Below are 14,366 nucleotides of genomic sequence, written 5' to 3'. Positions count from 1 at the left end.
TCTGTAATTTGTTAAAGGTGAAAAGGCGCGTATATCCAATAATGGGGGCATGTTGCTTTATTGCATGTAAAGTGTAAATATGGTCTTTGCTAACTATTTCCAGCTTCTACTTCCGATTTGTTTACAACAATTGATTTTCATAAAATGCTACTTGGTTCACTACATCAATTTGGACTGATGCCATTAGAAATCATTTTCTCTCATATTACCAAAATTAAATACACTACAACTGCCTGCATCCTCTTGGGGAAGGCAAAGTTTGTTTTCAATTCCGAGACCATTTCTATTTCAGACAATCCTGAATGATGGAGTTCGTTCTTCTTTTTTTTTTTTTAATGTTCAGTTATAAAAAAGGGCCAAGGAACGACTTACATATTCTAGATGATGAAAGATATCGTTTTCTTTTATTAGTCATAAACATTCAATGGCGTTTATTAAAGAAATGTTATTTGCACTGTTTTGGACCAAGCATGGCGTAAGTGTCCGCCTGAAGGGTCTTGAGGGACGAAGACGTGAGAGTCAGTGGCAGAGATAATCTTATCATCAAACTGTGTATTTAACTTTCTGATCTTGTATCGTAACCTGAAACCCTGATAAACAATTAACTACTTGTCCTGTATAATTTAATTAAAACTCAAAACCAGTTTCGCACCTTCATGTATAGCCAACATAAGTAGTGTCGTCACTATTTACATATTACGTCACTATTTGTTGTGGTTAATGACGTTTATGTGTACCACGTAATAAATATTGATGAAAATGGAGTATCTTATTTGATTTACTATGACTGTGACCAGTACTAAAATGATGCTTGTTTGATTTTGGGGATTAAGGAAGCGAGACCTGCCGCCTCTTGTCCATTTTCAATTTCAAATCAGAGGCTTGAGAGTGATGTGACGTCATCACCCCACCTGTCTTGCCTGCAGTCAAATAAGATAAAGTAAATAAAAATATAGAAGCATAGAAACGATAGCCAGAGACAGATTATGTAAAAAATGTTTAAAAAAAAACTTTGAAATTATTCGTTTTGTATCTTAATTAAGGTTGCATGCTGGCTAACACAGATTGAAATTCAAAGCATTAAACGTCACCCCTCTATTTTATTTTTTATATTCATGCGCAAATTTAAAATGAATTTGAAGGATGATATCTATTTTCAGTACACTCACTGATGGCCCCAATTCCCACCCGACGACCTCTGATTACAAAAATAAATGGTGCAAAAAAAGGCGAAATGTGCCTCAGCAAGAAAAACCTCTATAGTTCTTGTAAATTCCAGATAACTGAAAAATAATCTGGTCAAGATTTGAATGAGAACTGGGGAAGTAGCATAAAGAAGCTTAATGTGTTACGAATATACAACATAAAGTTTGAAAACTGATTTGAGTAGTTTCTAGACTATGCTAAGGTACCTTAAGTTTTGACCAAGATCGATTGAGACCTGACAGAGTCAATATAACAGGGCGTTGTTTTTATATTGAGCCTAATAACTGTTTAATAACACCATTCGTTTTCATTATTGACACCTCTTAACTTTGTCGAGTGACACTGAATTATTCAGATTTTAAAAAGGTTTTACGTGTACATATGATAATCTTATCATTATATGAATGTATATGATTTAAAAATAGTATACTAAGGCAGCCCTGAGTTATAAAAGAATCATCATATTATGATATTATGTGGGTAGCAAGTAAGTAAATGTCAACTGAAACACGATCAGCGAAAAACTTCATCTTCTGTCGTAAATGAAAATGATGGCAAATATCTTATCGTATAATTTTTTTAAAAACCAAGAGTAAAAAGAACGTATTTGTCGTCTAAAACTATTTTTGTAAAAAGAGAAATCCCAAAATCTCCGGCATTTAACTATTTTCTACTATCAAAAATAGTTATCCTTTTTCTGCACGAAGGTAATTAATGATATATATCAATCCATTTTTTGATAAAAAATTCTAATCGTAATTTAGTCACAGTTGTTTATTGCTTTCATCTATTCTAATCTTTTGAAAATCCACAAAGGCAAAAATCACATCGAACTAGTTTTGAAATATTCTTGGAAATTTTTTTTTTTTTTCTCATATTTGTTGTATTTTTCTCTCGTTAGTTTTAAATGTGTTATATTTTGTAATGCATTCCCTGGGGATATAACGTATTTTAAAATGTCATAATGTTAATTTCTGGCCTAGTGTCCCACGATGTTGGCACTTTTCTGTTTCAATATAGTTATTTCATTTATGAAAGTATTGGTACAGAAAAATACATGTAATTTTTAAAAAACTCTGATGTAATCCACAGAAGAATTGCTAATAATGCATGGAGGGGACATTGAACACAGGTTGAAATAGGTAAGTTGTCTCGATATTGTATTTGTTTGGGGAAGTACTTGTACAAGTTTTATTGGATGACTTTCATATTTTCAGGGATGGACAACGACATTTTGAAGTCTATCTGTGAGAATTTTGAAAGAGATTAGTTTACCAACACCCGATATAATATGGGCAAATTGTAAAATCTAAAACAGTACTTCCTTTTTTAAAATTAAATTTCATCTTATCCTTCAAAAATAAAACTTTTATTCAAGTAAAAAATGCAATTACTGCATTCGCTGGTCAATTTCGGCCAAATTTCAAAATTGTAAAAATAGTATTTTTATTTTAAAATGAACCCATAATATTGGTAACGTATTCTTAAAGAAGCCTTGTTTCAGAGGTAAATTTTAATTCGAGTTGACAATGTATATTACTGTCAATTTCGGCCAAATGTTAGAAGCATTTTCATTTTTAAAGGTAGACTTATTCTGAAAAGTCTTTATACAAAAAACAAAACAACTTTTTATTCGACTTTACAATGCAATTACTGCTTCACCTTGTCAGAGACAATTGACAAAACTATTTGAATACAGATGTTAATGTAAATTTTATCAGTGAAGGAATTTTACTATCTACATTCCAACTTGTAGTAAACCTAGAAGCTGTTTCCCATCAAAATTACAATTTGTTTGGCTTTTAAGAAAGTCAAGTTTCGCCTATAAAAACGACATAGGTCATTAACTCATGGTAATGGCGACTTTTATCGTGCTGTGTCACTTTAAATCTTCCATGATTGTAAACTTACGTGTTTTTCACGTGTATCACAAGAGTATTAAACCTTGTCATGCCTCATTTCTCAAACAGGTTGAAAGCAATTATTCGGCTGAAGTAAAAACAATTGCGTTGATTCATTCTAGTCCACTTTGTTAATAGTTTGGTAATTAGAACCCCGTAGAGCCCTGTTTATAGTTCGTGTACACCGTGAGGAATATAGTAGAGCTGATAATGAGATAGGTCAAAGGTTATCGGATATACTACAAGCCTCGATATGACTTGATTCATTTGACATATTCATTACTGACACATTTGTCACTTCCGGGCATTTTGCAATATACGTCACACCTCCCTTTTAATATAAAAAACACCACCTTTCGGTGGAAAATAGAAATAAATATTTATTTTTCTATCTATGAATGAGTAAAACCCAATCTGGAATACACATTTAATTAACAAATCGCATGTAAAGATATGCATCTCAAACAACAATTGGACAAGGACGTTGATGCTTGTTTGTATTATGTCCTATATGCAACATGTATTGAGTCTGCAGCAGATTGCAGTCGGCGATTTAAGTTAGAATTGACTCTCCTCCACCTAAACTAAACTGGGAATTTTTAAAGGGTTACAAGGCTGTAAGAACCAACTCAGTTTGAAGATGTGTCAGTGTGAAGGGGTGTGGGTGATATGATATAAAATATAATTTTCGAGGTTAGGGTTAAGTCAACAATTTCACCGCACCAACCACTATCCGAAGTATATTTTCCCAATTATTAGTGTATCGGATTTTGTGTTTTTCCTCCTATCATGATATGTGTGGTGTGATATAATATCAATGACGTATAAAAGTGTGCATGATACATTGTATTTTATAAATGTTTTATGATAAATGGACACCAAGGTAAACACACGTGACAAGTTACAGAGTGTCATGCTCGTTCTGAAATTCCACAGGATTGTGATCTCAATGTCGTGAGAAAGTTCTACTAAATATTTTATAAATGTCTTTAGGTTGTATAGGTACATAATTAATATGATTTTTAATCTACTGGCATTTAAATTGATAATTAATATGGACGAAAGGCAACGTTAAAATATATAGAAAGCTTGACAATGACTGCGGATGCGATAACGGGTACAGAGAAAAGCGTGACAATGTCTTCCGAGGTGGTGCAACTAGTATAGTCATTTTCTGTATCCTCGATGATACGATTTACTTGGAATTGTTTAAAAAAAAACACTCTAAGGTCTAAGAAGATACATATTATCATATTTACTAAAAGACAGACAGTAAATCCACCAAAACGAAATTTTAATATACCTTAAAACAGTTGGTAACCACAAATATGATTGCTTTGTACACTTAAGTACACTCGAGAATATACCAAATACCAAGGCGATAGAATGGAAACATCTTTTCGACAACAAAACAGACCATTTTACAACTGAAAATGCAGATTAATCGCTTTCGCTGTAAAAAATTCCGACCTTGATATGCAGAAACACATTTCAACCCAACTTCAAAAGCGATGCACCTGACGACAGAATGCAGCTGCAGTCAAAATCTGTTTGAAGTCCTGTTCAGACAACCTGTTAATTTGGAATGTTTCGTTTTTTATTTAAAATAATGTTGCCTGATAACAGTCGTCTATTGTTTTATCGCATTAAATTTCACTCAAATCTGACCTCCATGATATACACGTCATAAATCATGTGACAGGTGACGTAAGAGGTTTATGTGTAGTATGTAATAGGTCCTGGGATTGGTTCGCTTCTGCCAAATGTTTTGAATTTCAAACTGACTGTGATATTTTTCAACATTTCACTTAAATGAGTTTATTCCATTTTATTTTTCCACTTAACATGCAAATAGGAGAGTGTAGGCATACAAAGGCACCCTTATAATTTGGCCAGTGCCTTCGTCATTTCAGTTATACATTGTTGTTACAACTACTCTTACTCAGATTTATTTTGACGAAAAATGGTACCATTCTGACACATATTATCGAGGCAATACATTCCATTGCATTTAATGGTGAGACACCTAGACACCTGATACCACATTACATTATAAAATACTTCCTTATATGAAAAGTTCATTAGCTGCAAATATGCCAATATGTTGTTTTGGATGTCTGGTTTCGTTTTGCGGTTATACAAATACAAACAGACATTTTTCTTCCTTTTATTATGAATTCCATATATAAACTGCTGTATTTTATAAGATAAGTTCAGAGAGGCAACAACCTTGCCAATATTAGAATTAATCACTTTAATACGATCATCATCATCATCACATCATCATCATCAAGTGTTTAAACTACCTGGTGACAATATATAGAGGTTGTAATATTGCTAATCGTTGTAAGAGATCTACATTAGTCCAGACGAAACTATAAGGAAAACCGCAAGTTGACAAAGCGGACACCATCGGACACCATCCACCAACAAACAAACAACACTACATGGTTGGCCATGGATCAGGCTGGTGGACAGGGTCCTTTATAACAACTCCAGAAACACTCCAGACCTATGGCATGCCTGATTTTAAATTGTAAATTTGAACACTCGATCGTCATTCTTTTAAAAAATCCAGGTCAATAAAATACGAGAATTTCAGAATTGGTAGATTTGACTCATTTCAACCGCACATCATTTCAGCTGGACCTATAATTACACCGATAACAACAGATACCTGTCCTGGGTAATTAATCCTATCATAACGAGGTTCGAGTGTCTCTCTTCCCCAGTCTCCCATCGGCTTATCAGACAACTTACTGTACGCTAAAGGTTATCGCCCCTGTTGACCTTTGGTAGCTGACATTTGCCATTGTTCAGGATCTTTAACGTGAATCATTGTTTTTCTCTCAGATTTGTCAAGCACCCATTTTAACACAGGTTTCTTTGGTAGCTGACAAGTTAGACGCAATTTTTCTGAATTTTTTGACAACCGAATGGCTTTGATGATTATTTCAGCAATATTCTCGAAGTTTTTCTATAATTTTTCAAAGCTGATCTTTGGATTTATTCCATTCAGTTTTTTTCATAGAGATTATTATCCATCTGAACACTGTGTCAAGAGAATGACATTGGTAGTTTTTAAACCCCCTGACTTATCTCTTCAAATTTGATAAGCTTATTTTGTAGTTTATCTTTGTCATTGTTCTTTTCAGGATTTTTCAAAGTGAATCAATACCTATCTGAAAGTTTTCTCCAGAAAATGGCATTGGTAGTTTTTACAATTGAAGCTCATTTTTTCATTTGTTGTTCTTCATTTCTATTAGTCTAGGCTGTTTTTCTAGCTGAAATTTGTCGTTGGTCAGGACTTGCCAGTGAACCATACGTAGTCAAGCAAATTACATGGGTCGTTTGCATTCAAGCTTTCAACATATCGCCTTTTCTACTTTCTTGCAACAGTTTTACGATCACTCGAATGATTTCAATTAGCAAGACGTAACTTGAAAATTACAATGGATGTAGATAAGAAAGGTAAAAGGAAGAAATAAAGAGGTGAACGGGTATATCACAGGGTGTGATAATAAGTGTAATGTTATTAGTAATTATATTTCAACCAGTTATGTCAGTACATTGTATGTTTCTGAATATATATTGCCTTGTTATAGCCCTAGAAAATAGTAGCTGCTACACTGTGTCCATGAGTTCATTAAAGGTATATACCCACCTAGTTTCCAAGTAATAGAATTTTAAGTAGCATTCCCAGTTTGATTTAATGTTGGTATAACTTTCATTTAAGACATACAAATGTCTCTTTTAATGTTCAAAACAATGTATGAATTAATAAGGAATCGTAAAGCTGCATAAAACAGAGATAAAGAAATAATAGGACGATATCAAGAATCATCATAAAAGCATTGAAAAGTCACAGTCTATATATGTTTCTGAGAGTCGGAAAGGTGTTTGCTATCAATCTCTTTCATCTAATACAATGCATAGGAGATCTATAAGAGAAATAATTCTGTTTTGTTGTCTGTAATTGATACACTAGGTTATGCCCCTTTATTTGTTTGAAATAACGGACCCAACTTGTGGTTAAAACGAACTCAACGGAGCTAAGTTGTGTCGAAAATGATTCCAAAATATTCAAAATAACCATGATTAGAAAAATGAAGATTGAAAAAACAGGTTTTTTGGACACTATAACGACGTATGAAAAATGTGTCAGCTTTCTTATTCAACACTGACCACAACATCAGAAATCACAAAAACCAAACTGTCATTCTTCACAGACGGCATCTGTTTCTGAATCCCATGATTGTGTTTTCCCTGATCCGAATATTCCATACAGGGCAGATGAGACCAGATATAAGCCCGAACATATATAGAACACAATACTCCATGCTTCTCTGCCGCCCTGAAACATAAATTTATCAACATGCATTTAGAAATGCTAATTACAATTACGATAAAAATCTGGCATACAAGGAATTGTAAAGTTTTGTTGAATGATTCATTTTCCAAGACAGATATACATGTTTGACAATCCGTACGGGTGTCGCCATATTAGGAGATTCAAGGACTGTTTTCTAACCGTTATATTTATATCACAGGAACTTACAGTTTATGCTTCCATTATTTCAGTTAATAGGCATAATGCGAAATGACTCAATATATAGCCTATCTAGAATTACAGAATGACTGGATCCATACATTGCAATGAAGCAAATTTACGCTAATGTGTTCCCTTAAGATGAACACACAGGCTTGGAATAGTTTCGAATGCGTGTAAGCTGTGTATGCATTGGGTCTGTTAACCCCGCATCTCTTTTAGTGAGTCCACTTAGCTAATCGTTTATTTGCTATAATCAATACTCACGCGATTGACCAGTGTACCTGTTAGACCCGGGCTCACGACACCGGCAAGAAACGCCAAAGCGTTTGAGATGGCAACCAAAACAGTGGAATAGTTCGGAGATAAGTCCAAGAAATTCACAATTACACCACTCCAAGTTGCACTTTGCAAGATAAGCGTTACAGATAGGCATATAACAGTTATCAATGCCGACTGACTATAAATCCCCGCTGTTATCATAATTATACACATCAATAAGGGAACTGAAAATACAAACAAGGGGTATGGAGTTAAGGTAGTAACAGGTTTCGTGTCCTTGTTTTCAGTTGCTAAGGCTACAAGTCTTGCTATCGTCTTGTATCAGGAAAGTGAGGTCCTTTTTTTCGCTTTTGTGGTTTCGAAGGACAAAGCTCCTTCGGAATCTGCGACCCGTTATGCTTATCGCTAGATTTCTTTGCAACGCTTTAGATAGAATGGCGGACCATTTTAAGTCGGTTAGAGCGTTTGGTTACATGACGTCATATGCGTGGTTATGTCGAACAAATGATGGGTGTGGGTTCTAATCTAAATCGGCGTGGTAAAATCCGATGACCTTGAATAAGACATCAATTATTCCAGTAAACCATAAATGGGTATGGATTATCCGGGAAAGATTAATACCAAAGGATCCTTAGTTGTGAACCTAGCTATCCTTGTAAAATGTTCATTGTTTCTATTCAGTAAATTTCTCAATATGAGCTTTCCAACAGTTTCGATAAGATGCTTTAAATCAGTCTTCTAACGCTCATCTTTAATAGCCCAAATTCACCTCCACATAAAGGAAGTTTCCTAGCTTGAGTTGTGGTTAAAATTTTTCTGTTTATCAGCCAGTCCGCCACCCGACCCGTTATAACCACCATCACAGACATAAACAAATATGGTAAAGCTGCCAGCAAACCATTCTAAAAATGAATAAAAGTATAACAATTAACGATTCATTGCGCTAACAAGCGAAATACAAAAAAAGACAGGCAAACACTTTGAAGGTTGACCTTTGACAACAATAAACCTCAGGGCAAGGTAAGGGATGTCCTCTTCCTGACTGGAAATTTCAGATTAGCCATCAAAGACTGGAATATATGCAAACGTTTCGGTCTAGTCTTGACCCTTCATAATGAGGTTGCTGGGAACGATTTAAAAGAACTCTTCCGCGGAGGAATGAGCTCACTGGGGTTAAGAAGCACTGTTCTATAGCAAGGTATTGGACAGAAGTTCGTCCTTTGTAGTTAATGAAAAAGCTGTCAAATTACAATGAGGGCGAAATATCACAAAACAAAACAGAACGAAATTGTAATCTAATTTGAATTAGATTGTTACATTACCTGCTTTATCTCAAAATGCAGCGCATTGTCCATGAATGTAGAAATGTCTGTCATCAACATGAATAATCCCCAATCTATGGCAAAATGAACACTGACCAATGACCAATATGGCATCGATGTTAAAATAGAGAACCATGGTGTTTTGTGACTCTGAAATTATTTACAAAAATTTCTGGAACGATAACAAAATGTGACATCAAAGAAAGGAAAGACTGGTTACTCATACTTTATTCTTTAGGTCTTTCATAAATCTCTTAAAGATCTTTATTATATTTGAAGTGAAGTGAAATGAAATGGAGTCATTCAATGTTCACTGAAGGGAAATCCTTCAGGCGACATTAGCCTTCTCTTTCAACCCGTCGAGTTATATTCATTTCAAATCAGATCTTACAAACCTATAAAAAATACAGTTTTTTTGGTTAATTTTAAACAGCTATTTCTGAAGATTCTTAATATCTCTTAAAATAGTTTAATTTCACACTAATTCTTTTCACTTACTTTCTTTTCAATATCTAGATAATGTGGGGCATTATTCTTTAAATATTCCAGTTCTCCTGTACTGATTGATGTATGTGATTCCGGTGATTCAAATATACAGATATACCAGAGTAAATACCATACAACAAACACTCCCCCTACAATGGAAAGTTGGTGGTTCGGATTCCATCATGAAAGTTGATCTCAATCAAAGTTGATCTTGAAGTCAAGTTAATAATTGGTTCTTTTATGCGAGGTATTGATAGTAAAAATTTGATGCTCCATGAAATCTGTTTTGAATACACCCCCTTTTCCCCTCTGAGGATATTATGATTTGTCCCCCGCTCCCGAATGATCACGTCTGGCTAAATGGTGCTGCACTTAACGTGCTGTCTTTGAAATTAGTTGCTATATATTCAGTCTTATTACTATATTGCGCTTATAAAGCCTTTAAACGAACTGCCGTGTTCATTCATTTTGCTAATGCAATCAGAATTATTTACTTGCATCTTGTTCCATCCCTTATATCAGTGGTTCCCAACCTTTTTCAGCCTTCACACCCTGAAGTAATCATTTGAATCTTTCACACCTCCAAAACAATAGACATTGAAAACTTTGCTACACACTTTAATTGACTGCATACAATGCACATGCTGTCATAAAACATTGAGACCCAAGTCAATTTTCCTGGAAGAATCTTCCAAGCCGAAGCTGACCTGTATACTGGTGCACCTATAGTGGGAGGTCCGTGAACTAAGATTAGGTTGGCTCAATGGTTGTGGCAAAAACATGCAAGTACTGGAACCTTATAATATCCAAAAGAAAGCCTTCTCCTACAACAGTTGTCCACACCTCTGACACCCTAGTCCCATACCCCCAGTGTGTAAAAAACACCCCAGGTTGGGAACCAGGGCCTTATATGTATCAATTCTTTGCATGCTATCCGCAAAAACCTTACCAATTAATTGTCATTTGTTCAAAATTGTCTCATTACGTGAATTCGAACACACCTGGTTGTGCCAATGAAGTCAGACTACGTCCTGTATGGTGCAATGTGAAATATATTAGATAGCAATTTGGGTTCCTCTTGTATTCATGCTGTGAGTGTCCCATGTACCATACTTACCAAAGAAGTAAAACATAAGTGGCCATCCCAGGGAAGTTTCTGCTAATAGTCCCGACACAAACAAACCAAAAAAGCACCCCATGTATACTCCTACAAAGTAAAAAAAATGTGTACAGTTAATTCTGATATGAGTCGGATAGTCAATCTTTTAAACAAGCCTTTTAATGTGAATTTCCATTGTTTGGAGGTAGAGGATAGAAAAGCGGGTTTATAATTCCAATTTCATTTGTGGTTAATTTTTTAAGTTAATATCATCATCTTTGTACTAAAAAATCCACCGTCAAAATGCCACCAGTTTCTTCAGTGGAGTTCAAAAGCCTGTATTTTCTGACTTTGTAATATGTATCGGGAGAGTGACAGAATCTTTTCGCACAATTAACATTGCTCATTTGACGTTTGTTGCTCCTGTTAATCTCGACAAAACCTGGCCATTTTACCAAGTTGATTGCCTGGACGTCTAATATATAAGTTTACTTGAATCACAAACAAAGGCTCCCAATTTTACCACACACGCATCAGATGGAACATGTACAGTAATAATTACCAACGGATGCCAAAGATACCAACTGTGATTTCTCCTGGACAGGGGCCCATCGTGTCCAGATTTCCATCGTAGCAGGGGTTGTAACTCCCTTCAATAAAACAATAACACTTTTTTAAAAAAATAGAAATTTATCACGATCACGATAATGACGACTAAATTCGTTTGATTTACAGAGTTACTTCCCTTAACAGTCGTCTACATAATACATATTATAATAAATAGGCCTAGCCTAAACTGAAGCAAAGATCCAGACTCTACTCACCACATTTACTATCCTTGACCTTAAAGTAAGGTTTGAATTTCAGTTACCATCCTTCTAAGGAAAGTAAAGGGAAGCAACTCTGAAAATCAAACAACCTCACTCTAGGTTTTGTTTTAAGTTTAATTATGTACCCCATTTATTAAATATCTTAGAGCAAGAAAAGAAATATCTATTTCATTTCGTTTCATTTCTAAATTATACTGTGATTCTATAACATTGACGTCACCAAAAATAAGTACTCCTAATGGATAAATAAAGACGGTTGACTCACATCAAAAGTTCCTTGAAGAAATCGAATGGTAATAACAGCATATACTCCCCATGTTGACGCCCATGGAATTATTAAGGAACACAGTGCAGTCCCAAGTACACCCAAGCCAAATATTACAGTACCTCCAAATCGTTTTGCTAGGAGACCTAGTATAAAAATGAAAATGAAATGAGTAATGAACGATCACATTTAAATTTAATTATACTTTCTTTTTACACATACGACAATCAGTAACACTTCAAACAATGGTAATCACCTCAACACAACTCAGATAAAACATAAAATAGCCAGTTAAGTTGTAGTTCAGTGTTGATCACCGGACTAAATGTGGTAGGGCTAGTTTTGTCGGGCTACTTGCACCACCAAATTCGCTGTAATAAATGAATCCTTACCCCCTGGATATTGTGTTATCACTGTGCCCCAATAAATAGCAGTTAATACATATCCTTGTACTTGTAAGTTCCAGTCAAACCGTGTACCATAACCCTGTAAAACAGAATATCTCGATCCATTATCTGAAAAATGGAGATGGCTAAAGATACGAATATTAAGTGTAAGGTGTTCGGTGCAGTCTGTGGTGTGTGATAATCGGTATAGTAGAACGTAGAAGAAGTGAATACACGAGATGTAGAGTCTGGTATGGGATGATTTATACAGTAGAGTCAGGATACGATGCTGACACGATTATCTATTGTATCGACAATTTCGCATCGTACAATGGACACCGGACACCAGATTTCGCCTATTCACAACTTAGGGTGTCTCCACTCTCCACTAACGTGGATATCGTCTACATACCATTTAATGTGAATTGGCTCCTGTTGGGGAAAGAGATGCAGGTAGGGGACTTACATACAGACACGGCAAGTCGTATAAAAGTGCCTTGAAGAAGATTGACGGTACAAGTATGTCGACAGGATTATATGATTATATGTCCTGGTACAATATCCAACAAGCATAATATAATAGCCCTTATTTACAATTATTATCAACTATGTCAAGCTAAAGTTCATTTCAACTGATGCAGTACATCTAAACCACAACATCTGTATAAATTTAATGAGGCAAGGATGATATTATCAAAGATAAAAAAAGAGAATAAAAGTAATTTAAAGTCGTAGGTTGGGAGAGGAGTATGGGTGTCGCAAAGGCATTGGCTGAGAGAGGGTACTTTTCTGTGTGGTAAAATTTAATTAGACTCCTGGAAGATATGTATCTGGCTTAAACGAAAAAATAACGAGGACAACACGTTGCCAAGTATATTTTGAAAAATTCGTATCAGATCTAATGAATTAGAAACACATGGTTCACAGGAGCAAAGTTATGTAAAATGAGATTTGTAAACTTACAGAAGAGGAACTCCCATTTCCTACGTGTGTATTGTTTGTAGTCATTGCAATAATTCCTATACTCATTTGTATTCTGGCAGTGTATATCCCAACTGAAAAACAATACAGACTGAAGACCAAAAGAAACTTTACCAAGGTTTGAAAACACCCTAGATGAAAAACACCACATTATAGATGATTGTATTGAAATGTTTCAAACATATTGATTAGTCAACAAAACCAGTGGGGTGTGAGACTGTCGGACGAAGAATGTCATCGATATTACGTCGGCTGTCAAATTGCCATTAACCAGTGGAGTCTTCTCCTGCCCACAGATTCCTCCCCATACAATAACACTCCCTCGCACTACCTCTTGAACGCAACATGCCACTGTCCTTTTCACCCTTTCGGCGGTAAACTCTTAGCCCTCCTCATCTCTGAACTATGAGCAGTAATCGGGTATGATTCCCACAAACGTTAATGCTGACAATGTAAATTGGATGGATAAGTTTCGAACGCTTTAAGTGGTATAGTTTCTTTTGGCCTTATGTTTATATCCCCACGGGAAGAGTAGCAAAGAAGACAAAGATAGATTGCTGGCCTGTGGATGTGTATCCAGAAAAAGCTTCTATTTACAAAATTTCCTTACCTTGTTGTTTCTTGTTTCCGAAAAAAGAACTTTACTAGATTACAACGTAAAGTGGAATTTGCAAAAGTGATGTTAAAGTCAGACGAGTCGTTACGTTGTTTTTAGAATAATCAGACAATTCTTTCATAATTTGCGGCACAATATGAAAAACTATATGTTTTATTAAATCATATCACAAATTGCCAAAAAGGGGAAACCAATTAAAACTAATATATGTTTTATATATTTAAGAGTGCTTAATGCGCCGTAAAATGTACCTTAAATGTTTCTATAGACTGAGAGAATGGGACAATCCCTCCACGGACCTACCCCTTTAAAATAAAAATAGATTTACCATATCCCAGTGAAACCATCAGAGCTACAATATATCTCTTTGATATACACAAACATGGCGTCTGTCTTTTTTCCAATTCCTCATAATCACAACCTTCATCCTTTCTACAAAACAT

At 35.1% G+C, this 14,366-nt stretch overlaps 1 protein-coding gene across 1 annotated transcript; it reads right to left on the bottom strand.

Moving 5' to 3' along the window:
• Window positions 1-7,323: 7,323 nt before the first annotated feature.
• LOTGIDRAFT_102784 (hypothetical protein) lies at window positions 7,324-14,366 on the bottom strand (the record flags this gene model as incomplete). The annotated part of the gene is made up of 11 exons (XM_009045884.1): window positions 7,324-7,461; window positions 7,924-8,162; window positions 8,708-8,840; window positions 9,261-9,410; window positions 9,759-9,895; window positions 10,864-10,953; window positions 11,408-11,495; window positions 11,941-12,086; window positions 12,333-12,426; window positions 13,290-13,381; window positions 14,252-14,366. The coding sequence occupies 11 exons, from the start codon at window positions 14,364-14,366 to the stop codon at window positions 7,324-7,326; spliced, it is 1,422 nt and encodes a 473-aa protein (XP_009044132.1).

The sequence above is a fragment of the Lottia gigantea genome (genome assembly GCF_000327385.1).
Source record: "Lottia gigantea unplaced genomic scaffold LOTGIsca_1, whole genome shotgun sequence".
NCBI lineage: Eukaryota > Metazoa > Mollusca > Gastropoda > Lottiidae > Lottia > Lottia gigantea.
The sequence above is the reverse complement of the archived record's forward strand: the minus strand, read 5'-3'. Positions and strand labels throughout refer to the sequence as shown.